Below are 12,803 nucleotides of genomic sequence, written 5' to 3'. Positions count from 1 at the left end.
CACATCTGGGACATCATGTCTCGCTCCATCCACCAACGCCACGTTGCACCACAGACTGTCCAGGAGTTGGCGGATGCTTTAGTCCAGGTCTGGGAGGAGATCCCTCAGGAGACCCTCCGCCACCTCATCAGGAGCATGCCCAGGCGTTGTAGGGAGGTCATACAGGCACGTGGAGGCCACACACACTACTGAGCCTCATTTTGACTTGTTTTAAGGACATTATGTCAAAGTTGGATCAGCCTGTAGTGTGGTTTTCCACTTTAATTTTGAGTGTGACTCCAAATCCAGACCTCCATGGGTTGATAAATTGGATTTCCATTGATTATTTTTGTTTTTTTTGTCAGCACATTCAACTATGTAAAGAAAAAAGTATTTAATAACATTATTTCTTTCATTCAGATCTAGGATGTGTTGTTTAAGTGTTCCCTTTATTTTTTTGAGCAGTATATATATATTGTGTTTGTCCTTCTTTCCCTCTGTGTGTAGGTATGCATGCATACTTTGGTTCGTGCATCGGTCCGTCTCATTCTCTATTTTCTAATTCCCTGTGTGTTGAATGTGTGTGTAGTTGCTAATTAGGGTCTCATTAAGGTGATCTAATTGAAAGTAACTTTGACTGACAGGCCCAAAGTAATCACAGGCCTAATGAAACACTACTCTGTCTAATGAGAGGCATCTGTCCAAGGGAGAGAGAGTAAGACCACAGTCTATTTCCACACAGAGCCAGCACGTTCATCAACCACCAAGGTGAGAGATGGGCTTGGTTTAGTTAAGACAGAAAAATTGGGGTTGCGTTCACTACGCATGAAAAGGAATGAAATGTGTAGAAAAAACGTTCCTTTTTATTGTCCGTTGCGCAACGTTTTGAAACGTTTTCCTACGGTGTGCCCTGATGAATATGACTCGGCTTCATTTTAAAATACCTCATGGATACTCAATGGTTGGATTCTTTAGCGAACATTTTGGCCTTGAGTTTTTTTGATTGAACACTTGGATTCTTTATGGTAAATGAACACATGGAAAAGCTGTTGATATCACACAAATAAGCTGCATATATGTCATTCACATCAATCCCTCTCCAAAAAGCATACTCATTTCCAATGGAATTATGTATGGTTGTGAAAATAGAAGGCCAATGTTTGGGGCCAAAATATCTGCATATGATCAAATTGTCTACAAGATGTGTCCAATACCTCCAGAAGGTTATTTATCTCTTTAAAGCAGCAGCGTTTTCATGCCGAACATACCATTTATGTACGGAATGTGCTCAGACAAAGAGGTACGAGCCACAGCTGAGCAAAATGAGAGCGAACACGAGAGGGAGAGAAAGTGGAGGAAAAGGGATAGGAGATTGCATATTAGGCTTTTTGGCTCGGGCCTACGAGTCCAACCCTCATTGCATCCTTCACCACCAAATCCTCCATTTGGAATGCTTTCCCTTTAAGGCACAATCTGTAATTCGTTTTTGAGCCCAACGGCAGCCCTGCATCTCGGTTTGCTATAAAGCTGAGGGATGGGTCTAGTAGGGCAGTGTTCCCCAATGACGGTCCTCCAGTCCCCCCACCAGCACACGCTTTTGTCGTAGCCCCAGACAAAAACACCTGATTCAACTTGTCAAGGGCTTGATGATTAGTTGACAAGTAGAATCAGGTGTGCTTGTCCGGAGGCCACAACAACAATATTTACTTGAGGACTGGAGTTGGGGTGAACACTGTAGTAAGGAAATGTCACCACTCTTAAATTCATAGATGGCGCTTTTGATGTATAGTTTGGTTGCATGTCAGAGCCACAGCCCATCAGTTTTTGATCGTCGTCCATCCTCCTCTCATCCCCCCCATCCACAGCCTATAGTAACTTTAATGGGAGTGTGTTCATTAGGCATCAAATGGAAGAAAATTCACTGAAACCCCAATCTACATTTTCTGTTGCATAGTGTTTAAAAATGTTTTCCGTTGCACGCCCTAATCAACACAACCGTATAATATAGTTATTTTTATTAAGGCTTATACAGATGTTGTGGCAGGGGGAGTATACAGTAGCCTTTCATCCCCAGTACCCTACTGCTTCCTGGAGCTGAGAAAAGAGCTTACTCCAGACTGCCATTCCCCAAATCCTGGAATAGGCTTTATCCGGTGGGGATGAGAGAGGGAGAGATTGTGTTTCAGGCTGGCTTGTGTGCGTGTGTGTGGGCTCGAACAGCCAGTTCTTGTGCATTAGCCAAAGGGCAACTTCTACCCTGACGCTTTCTTACCGAGGGAGAGAATGGTGGGGATTTACAATGTCAATGAGCACGACTTGTCCTTGATACAGTGTCATAGCACTGCCAGAATTAATGATCAATGGAGCTGAAAGTAATGCAATTATCATTGTCCATAAAATCAGTTAAAACAGATGTTAATGTCCCATCCCCTATCCCAACCAGCCACAGATATCAAGCCAGATTTAAGACTAGGGATACATTTTTTTCCAAAAATTCTACCAAGTTTCAATCCCGGGGGGTGGTGAAAATTTATCCCGAGAGTCCCGGGAAATAAGGCAAAAATCTGAAGTTCTTATTTAAGTGTTTAAAATCAAGATAGGGTCACTATTTTAGGGTTTTCCCAAAGTAAGATTGTCGCTGTGCCACATTGCGGTTTTGGCTGCGCCACTTTGTAAAGATTTCACAGCAAGTGAAACTGATATAGTTAGTAATGATAGAGTAACTTTGATCGCCAATGACATTGTTATGAATTGCAAAACAGACCGTTCATAAATTCTAAGCGTTATCATGCTCCTCAAATAAATCTGAGCATTTCAGCAGTAGGCAAGTGTCAAGGTACACTATATATAGATAGATAGATCACATCACACACACACACGCAAAATTATGTGGACACCCCTTCAAATTAGTGGATTCGGCTATTTCAGCCACACCCGTTGCTGTCCGATGTATAAAATCGAGCACACAGCCATGCGATCTCCATAGACAAACATTGACAGTAGAATGGCCTTAACTGAAGAGCTAAGTTGCACAGGGTGTGGTTCAGACACAGGGCCCCAAGCTTAATGATGAGCTTAGAGGGTACTATGGTGTTGAATACTGAGCTGTAGTCAATGAACAGCATTCTTACATAGGTATTCCTCTTGTCCAGATGGGATAGGGCAGTGTGCAGTGCGATGGCGATTGCATCGTCTGTGGATCTATTGGGGCGGTAAGCAAATTGAAGTGGGTCTAGGGTGTCTGATAAGGTAGAGGTGATATGATCCTTAACTAGCCTCTCAAAGCACTTCATGATGACAGAAGTGATTGCTACGGGGTGATAGTCATTAAGTTTAGTTACCTTTCGCCTTCTTGGGTACAGGAAAAATGGTGGATGTCGTGAAGCAAGTGGGGACAGCAGACTGGGATAGGGAGAGATTGAATATGTCCGTAAACGCTCCAGCCAGCTGGTCTGCGCATGCTCTGAGGATGTGGCTTGGGATGGCGTCTGGGCTGGCAGCCGTGCAAGGGTTAACACGCTGAAATGTCTTACTCACGTTGGCCACGGAGGAGAGCCCACAGTCCTTGGTGCCAGTGTGTTAACCTCAAAGTGGGCAAAGAAGGTGTTTTAGCTTGTCCGGAAGCAAGACGTCGGTGTCCGCGGCGTGGCTGGTTTTCCCTTTGTAGTCCTTGATTGTCTGTAGACCCTGCCACATACACTACCGTTCAAAAGTTTGGGGTCACTTAGAAATGTCCTTGTTTTTGAAAGAAAAGCCCCCAAAAAAATGTCCATTTAAAATAACATAAAATTGATCAGAAATACAGTGTAGACATTGTTAATGTTGTACATGACTTTTGTAAGAAGCAATAAAACTGGCCTCCTTTAGACTAGTTAAGTATCTGGAGCATCAGCATTTGTGGGTTCGATTACAGGCTCAAAATGCCCAGAAAAAAATAACATTCTTCTGAAACTCGTCAGTCTATTCTTGTTCTAAGAAATGAAGGCTATTCCATGCGAGAAATTGCCAAGGAACTGAAGATCTCTTCACTGTTGACGTTGAAACTGGTGTTTTGCGGGTACTGTTTAATACAGCTGCCAGTTGAGGACTTGTGAGGTGTCTGTTTCTCAAACTAGACACTAATGTACTTGTCCTCTTGCTCAGATGTGCACCGGGGCCTCCCACTCCTCTTTCTATTCTGGTTAGAGCCAGTTTGCGCTGTTCTGTGAAGGGAGTCGTACACAGCGTTGTACGAAATCTTCAGTTTCTTGACAATTTCTCGCATGGAGTAGCCTTCATTTCTCAGAACAAGAATAGACTGACGAGTTTCTTTGTTTCTGGCCATTTTGAGCCTGTAATCGAACCCATAAATGCTGATGCTCCAGATACTCAACTAGTCTAAAGAAGGCCAGTTTTATTGCTACTTTAATCAGCACAACAGTTTTCAGCTGTGCTAACATAATTGCAAAAGGGTTTTCTAATGATCAATTAGGCTTTTAAAATGATAAACTAGGATTAGCTAACACAACGTGCCATTGGAACACGGTAGTGATGGTTGCTGATAATTGGGCCTCTGTACGCCTATGTAGATATTCCATAAAAAATCAGCCGTTTCCAGCTACAATAGTCATTTACAACATTAACAAAGTCTACGCTGTATTTCTGATCAATTTGATGATATTTTAATGGACCAATTTTTTATTTTCTTTCAAAAACAAGGACATTTCTAAGTTACCCCAAACTGTTGAACGGTAGTGTACATCTGGTGTCTAAGCCGTTCAATTTTGGTCGGAAGTAGGACATGCTACTACGCGAGCGGTGAGCAAAATCCACTTATATGACATGCTAGCAAAATGTTCTAATCAGCTAATATTTGATCAATGTTCCCTCTACTTTATTTTGGCGCTGAGCAAATTTCAGGTCTGCTGAGCACAAACTTGAACGTTGTGAAGATTCTGTGCAACTTCCAGAGCGTGTTTACTGTGAACACTGAGCCTGTACCCGCTTTAAGTTACAATTGTAACAGTGCCAAGTAAGCTACTGTGGCAATTTCATCATAATGTAGGCCTACCAGAGTGGCCTACCATCAAAAATAATAGAGAAAATGCATTGACATGAAAATAGTGGTTCTGTCATTCAGCCTACAGTAGCAGCCATTTTGTGGTGTTCAATGTAGGCCTACATTCCATGAGACTTTTGAAAAAAACATGCAGGGGTTGATATTAACCTGTTTATCCATTTGTTAGACAAGTAGGTGTCTGAATGTTTTTGCGTTTGATGCAGGAAACCACTTTACAAAATAAAATGCGTTATTTTTCCCATACCATGATTATAGAGAATCACACAAATCATGCTACCCTCTGCCTATTGGCTACTTTGCTTATTCAAACTTGTCTGAAAATACAACACTGCTCCTTTAAGACAAACAAAAGCTCTTTATCTGACTCACTTTTCAAAGAGGTCTAGAATTGTACACGTTTTGTGTTCTTGTAAGAAGCAATCACTCCCCCCTATTGCTGACTACAAAGTATCTATAACTGGGCTAATAACTTAACTAGCAAAGGATATGAACAAAATGTGCATACGTGGCTACATGCAGCTCTTACTTTTATCTCAAAACAAGCGCATCCTCTCACGACCGCAGTCCAGTTCAAAGTAAATGGCACAGATATGTATATAGCAATGGTCTGTTTGCATTTAGGCTTACTGCAGCTCTAATTGTTTATGTCACACAGGTCTGTGTATTGTATGGGCTGAGTCGTGCGCAATAGATTCCTACTACGATGCATTCGGCCTTAAACAAAATCTCTTGCATATTTCATTTTGTTTCAGTATTTTTCATTGAAAGTGGCTAATTGATCCGATCACAATTGCCACAGTAAAGTGAATCGTTGATAGTGTTAACTAACAGGGAAAACAACAGAAAGTTGAGTGAAATCAATGTAGTCTACTGTTTTCTAGAAGTCTTGCTTTTCGGTTAGTGTCAATTATGCGTGTGCTTTGAATTTATGGCGACTTTGTGTGACGTAAATACGCTAGGCTAAAGGTTTCCATGCGTCAACCTGTTTGGCAAAAATAAAATGGCAAATATTTAAATTTGCTGCTGCACGACATTGGGGGAAATGTTAATTTTAAAAAAATCGGGAAATGTGTGGCATTGTCATGGGACGATCCCGGTTACCCGGGTTTTAATCCCTACTATGGACTGCCACAAAGCTATCCCCATAAACTGGATACAAGGCTCTCTCGTGGTTCTTTTTCTATTAGCCAGTTTTGTTCTTTGGTGCCATACCTGATGTTTAGTAGTGTTAGTGTAGGTCCTTTGTCTGTCCTTTTCATACATTTATGCTGTTACATTTCGCTTTGACTGCTATGTGGGTGAAAAATAAACTTGATCTTGAACGTGACCTGTCACCCCCCCCCCCCTCCCCAGGGTCAGCTCTCCGGACAGTGGTCTCCACTCCTCCTCGGCACCCGGCAGCACGGACCCCTTCAGCGAGGAACTGGCCCCTAAGTTCTGGGACGAGCTGGGTCAGATCGGCCTCCCCGATGACATCAATGTCCAGTCCCTGTTTGACCCCACAGGCCAGTGCTGTGCCCACCTGCATTGTGCCGCCTGGTCTGAGGGGGTGTGTTGCGGCGAGGCCCAGGATTCACTGCTCTACGTGGACAAAGCCATAGACTCAGGGAGCACAGAGGTGAGATGGAACAGACAATCCATTGGGGTGTGGGTGTTAGGATTCAACCATGTGTGTGTGAGTGCACATGGCTCCGATCTCTTTTAACAAGTGACCAGCAAATCACCAACGGGTTTCTTTGCGTGCTCAGTTTTTTTGTACATTAGCAACAACTGGAGAACAACCAATATGTATTTTTTTTTGGGGGGGGGGGGTCAAGAAGGCCAATGGCCGATTTTATTATAGGTCAACATCATTCAATTTGAAAATGTGATTTTTTATTATTTTTTTTACCAGAGACAGCCATGTATGCATGAATGTTTTAATCAAACAATAATTCACTTTGCTTTTACCAATCTAACTGTATAACAACATAATGGTCATTTTATTTGCATGGTAAATCTCTTGATAAACTTGGTAAATTGAGATAGAATAGGCCTACAATACATGTTGCTACATATTCAATAGCAGTGTGTAGCATGCATTGAGTTATTGAGCTTGTTTTGGCTGGTCAGTGGTGTCTGATGCTACAGATGACAAAAAATCTGTTTGCCTTCTATTTGGGACTTACCTACTGATCAAAAACATTTGCATGAAGCATCACTCCGGCATAGATCCAAGATGGCGTAGCAGTCGAATGTGTTTTTTTTGTCTTGTCCTGTGCCGTGTATTTATCGTTTTCTTCGTATATATTTTAATCTCACTTTCCATCTATGGACGGAATATACTCTCCTGCAACCCGCCTCACCCAATGTGGTACTGATCTGCTGTCTTTATACTTAAGAACTGGGAACCCCCATCAGAAGCTAGCCAGTTAACTAGCTACTAGCTAGTAGTCAGTTAGCCGCTGCTAGTGGTCCTCACCATTAACTCGGACATCAGCCAGCCTCAGCCCAGTCAATTCCTGCCAGTCTGCACAGCGCGATATCTACCCAGAGCATATCGGACTGCTTTTTCTCTACCACATCTCTGGATTCCTACCGCAAGCTCTAAACCTTTACACCGGATCATCGCAGCTAGCTAGCTTCTATCCGAGTGGCTACTCCTGGCTAACGTCTCTGTCCCGAAGCAAGCACCAGTTAGCCTGGAGCTAGCTTCGAGCTAGGCCCATCTCCCGGCTCACCGAAGAGGTCTATCGGCCAATTCTTGGGCTACAATATCTCTTTTGCCAATTGGCCTGGACCCTTTACTGCCGACACGGAACCCACCGATCCGTCACGACGGGTCTGCTGACGTAACCATCCGAGGTGGTTTCAACAGGCTCTTCCATTGCGACATCCCCTGAGGCCCATCTGCTAGCCCCGGCCCGCTAGCTGTCTGAATCGCCGTGTCTCCAGCTAGCCTAGTGTAGTAGCGACTACTGAATTGGCTCCCTGACTCATCTATTGCTACTCTCTGGACTCTATGATCACTCGGCTACACATGCCTCTCCCTAATGTCAATATGCCTTGTCTATTGCTGTTTTGGTTAGTGATTGTCTTATTTCACTGTAGAGCCCTTAGCCCTGCCCAATATGCCTTAGACAGCCCTTTTGTTCCTCCCCCCATACATGCGATGACCTCACCTGGCTTAACTGGTGCCTCTAGAGACAAAACCTCTCTCATCTTCACTCAATGCCTAGGTTTACCTCCACTGTACTCACATCCTACCATACCCTTGTCTGTACATTATGCCTTGAATATATTTTTCCGCGCCCAGAAATCTGCTCCTTTTACTCTCTGTCCCGAATGGACTAGACGACTAGTTGTTATAGCCTTTAGCTGTAACCTTATCCTACTCCTCCTATGTTCCTCTGGTGATGTAGAGGCCAACCCAGGCCCTGCAGCCCCCAGCACCACTCCCATTCCCCAGGAGCACTCATTTGATGACTTCTGTAACCGTAATAGCCTTGGTTTCATGCATGTTAACATTAGAAGCCTCCTCCCTAAGTTTGTTTTATTCACTGCTTTAGCACACTCCGCCAACCCTGATGTCCTAGCCGTGTCTGAATCCTGGCTTAGGAAGGCCACCAAAAATTCGGACATTTCCATCCCTAACTATAACATATTCCAACAAGATAGAACTGCCAAAGGGGTTGGAGTTGGCCTGCAGAGTTCTGTCATACTATCCAGGTCTGTGCCCAAACAATTCGAGCTTCTACTCTTAAAAATCCACCTTTCCAGAAACAAGTCTCTGACCTTTGCCGCTTGTTATAGACCCCCTTCAGCCCCCAGTTGTGCCCAGGACACCATGTGAATTGATCGCCTCCCCATCTATTTTCAGAGTTTGTACTGTTAGTTGACCTAAACTGGGACATGTTTAACACCCCGGCCGTCCTACAATCTAAGCTAGATGCCCTTAATCTCACACAAATTATCAAGGAACCTACCAGGTACAACCCTAAATCCGTAACCAATGGCACCCTCATAGATATCATCCTGACCAACTTGCCCTCTAAATACACCTCTGCTGTCATCAATCAGGATCTCAGCGATCACTGCCTCATTGCCTGCGTGCGTAATGGGGCAGCGGTCAAATGACCATCCCTCATCACTGTCAAACGCTCCCTAAAACACTTCAGCGAACAGGCCTTTCTAATCAACCTGTCCTCATTCCGTCAGTAGAGGATGTCTGGTTGCTCTTTAAAAGTGCTTTCCTCACCATCTTAAATAAGCATGCCCCATTCAAAAAATGTAGAACTAAAAACAGATATAGCCCTTGGTTCACCCCAGACTTGACTGCCCTTGACGAGCACAAAAACATCCTGTGGCGTTGTGCATTAGCATCGAATAGCCCCCGCGATATGCAACTTTTCAGGGAAGTCAGGAATCAATATACGCAGTCAGTATGAAAGCTAAGGCTAGCCTTTTCAAACAGAAATTTGCATCCTGTAACACTAATTCCAAAAAGTGTTTGGAGACTGTAAAGTCCATGGAGAATAAGATCACCTCCTCCCACTGCACTGAGGCTAGGTAACACTGTCACCACCGATAAATCTACGCTATTCGGAAATTTCAATAAGCATTTTTCTACCGCTGGCCATGCTTTCCACCTGGCTACCCCTACCCTGGCCAACAGCTCAGCACCCCTTGCAGCAACTTGCCCAAGCCCCCCCCCCCCCCCCCCCCGCTTCTCCTTCACCCAAATCCAGACAGCTGATGTTCTGAAAGAGCTGTAAAATCTGGATCCCTACAAATCAACTGGGCTAGACAATCTGGACCCTCTCTTTCTAAAATTATCAGCCAAAATTGTTGCAACCCCTGTTACTAGCCTGTTCAACCTCTCTTTCATATTGTCTGAACCCCAAAGTTTGGAAAGCTGCCGCGGTCATACCCCTCTTCAAAGGGGGTGACACTCTAGACTCAAACTGTTATAGACCTATATCCATTCTGCCCTGCCTTTCTAAAGACAACAAACAGATCACCAACCATTTCGAATCCCACCGTACCTTCTCCACTATGCAATCTTGTTTCCGAGCTGGTCATGGGTGCACCTCAGCCACGCTCAAGGTCCTAAACGATATCATAACCTCCATCGATAAAAGACAGTACTGTGCAGCCGTATTCATTGACCTGGCCAAGGCTTTCGACTCTGTCAATCAACGCATTCTTATCGGCAGACTCAATAGCCTTGGCTTCTCAAATGACTGCCTCGCCTGGTTCACTAACTAGTAGTTGTGTGTAAAATTGGAGGGCCTGTTGTCTGGACCTCTGGCAGTATCTATGGGGGTGCCACAGGGTTCAATTCTCGGGCCGACACTTTTCTCTGTATATATCATTGATGTCGCTCTTGCTGCTGGTGATTTTCTGATCCACCTCTACGCAGATGACACCATTCTGTATACATCTGGCCCTTCTTTGGATACTGTGTTAACAAACCTCAAAACGAGCTTCAATGCCATACCACACTCCTTCCGTGGCCTCCAACTGCTTTTAAATGCTAGTGAAACTAAATGCAAGGTCTTAAACCGATTGCTGCCCCCGCCCGCCCGATGAGCATCACTTTTCTGGACGGTTCTGACTTAGAATATGTGGACAACTACAAATACCTTGGTGTCTGGTTAGACTGTAAACTCTCCTTCCAGACTCAAATTAAGCATCTCCAATCCAAAATTAAATCTAGAATTGGCTTCCTATTTCGCAACAAAGCCTCCTTCACTCATTCTGCCAAACACCCTCGTAAAACTGACTATCCTACCGATCCTTGACTTCAGCGACGTCATTTACAAAATAGCCTCCAACACTCTACTCAGCAAATTGTATGTAGTCTATCACAGTGCCGTCCGTTTTGTCATCAAAGCCCCATATACTACCCACCACTGCGACCTGTGTGCTCTCGTTGGCTGGCCCTCACTACATATTTGATGCCAAACCCACTGGCTCCAGGTCATCTATAAGTCTTACCTAGGGAAAGCTCCGCCTTATCGCAGCTCACTGGTCACCATAGCAACACCCACCCGTAGCATGCGCTCCAGCAGGTATATTTCACTGGTCATCCCCAAAGCCAACACTTACTTTGGCCGCCTTTCCTTCCAGTTCTCTGCTGTCAATGACTGGAACAAATTGCAAAAATCACTGAAGCTGGAGTCTTATGTCTCCCTCTCTAACTTTAAGCATCAGCTTTCAGAGCAGCTTACCGATCACTGTACCTGTACACAGCCAATCTGTAAATAGCTCACCCTACTACCTCATCCCCATGTTGTAATTTATCCTCTTGCTATTTTGCACCCCAGGATCTCAACTTGCATATCATCATCTGCACATCTATCACTCCAGTGTTAATGCTAAATTGTAATTATTTTGCCTCTATGGCCTATTTATTGCCTTACCTCCCCACTCTTCTACATTTGCGCACACTGTGCATAGATTTTTCTGTTGTGTTATTGACTGTACGTTTGTTTATGTGTAACTCTGTTTTGTTGTTTTTGTCGCACTGCTTTGCTCTATCTTGGCCAGATCGCAGTTGTAAATGAGAACTTGTTCTCAACTGGCCTACCTGGTTGAATAAAGGTGAAATAAAATAAAATGTCACACTGTATGGAAGGACATGCTATACTGTAGGAACTGCTATTACTTTGAGAATATAAAATAGCATATATTCAATGCAAAAAGGTCCAACGTAATGCCATGATTTGCGATCTGTCAAGAAATTGGCGGGTTGTAACTTGATCCTACTGCTACGATTGGCTAGTGTGAGGCTGTAACTCTGCTTCCTTTCACATCTATCTCCATCGTTCATATCACTTAGTGCTGTTTACTGCTACTATGAGAACTAGCTCAATGGCGATGATATTTGCTACCAAGCCATACATCTGCATAATATTTAAGAAGAGCTAGGGTATGAAAGAATATGAAATGATGATGCATGTTCTGTCTGAATTACTAAAATCTGCACATAGTTTGACAAGTGAGAATCCACACACATGCGTACTTTTATATAGCTTTCTTGTTCCATAAACGATTCTTAGGTAGCCAAACCTATTGACAACCATTATTTAGACATTTTAAAACATTTTCTCTTTTCCTTTTATTATGACAATCATCTTAACTATCGACTGTCAATTTACGGATACGATTGTGGCTGGTTAGATCAGCACACCAGCAAATAGCTAATGTTACAGCGCAAGTCAGATGGCTTGTTGCCAAAAATAGTGCATGATCAAAATGATAACCAGCTAATGTTAGCAAGCTACGTTGGCTGTTAGCTCCTATCTGATATCTTAGCACCATGTTTATCTAGCTAGCTTAGTAGATATGCTAGGTTAGCCTCTTTGTCTCAACAGCTGCCTCTACACTCCTTTGCAATTCCAGAAGTAGTCAGTCAAAACATTGACTGTAGGAGGACAATGCCATGGTAACAGAATTACGCAGAGACATATGAACTTAAATTAGGAATACTCATGAGTGGGATATCGAAGGTGCATGTAAACCGCTTATTCCGAATTCCGACCTTAAGCTACTACCCAGAATATGTGTGCATGTAAACGTGGTCAATGTTTCGGAGAAAACACCATTCAACTGACTACTGAAGTCAGCTTGCAGACGCCCGGCCTGCCACAAGGAGTCGCTAGAGCACGATGAGCCAAGGAAACCCCCCCCAGCTAAACCTTCCCCTAACCCGGACAGACCTGGGCCAATTGTGTGCGCTGCCCTATGGGGCTACCGGTCACAGGATTGAATCCCAGGCTGT

The 12,803-nt window shown here is 43.9% G+C and overlaps 1 protein-coding gene across 1 annotated transcript in view; it reads left to right on the top strand.

The window, feature by feature from the left end:
• Positions 1–12,803, top strand: part of LOC106590429 (histone-lysine N-methyltransferase 2C) — a 206,257-nt gene that overhangs the window by 55,802 nt on the left and 137,652 nt on the right. Inside the window, exon 6 of the mRNA XM_082970632.1 lies at positions 6,392–6,656. Within this exon, the coding sequence (XP_082826758.1) occupies positions 6,392–6,656 (265 nt within the window). The remainder of the gene's footprint in view (positions 1–6,391; positions 6,657–12,803) is intronic.

This window comes from Salmo salar, chromosome 29 (genome assembly GCF_965601325.2).
Source record: "Salmo salar chromosome 29, fSalSal1, whole genome shotgun sequence".
Lineage (NCBI taxonomy): Eukaryota > Metazoa > Chordata > Actinopteri > Salmoniformes > Salmonidae > Salmo > Salmo salar.
This window is presented reverse-complemented; position numbering and strand designations above follow the sequence as displayed.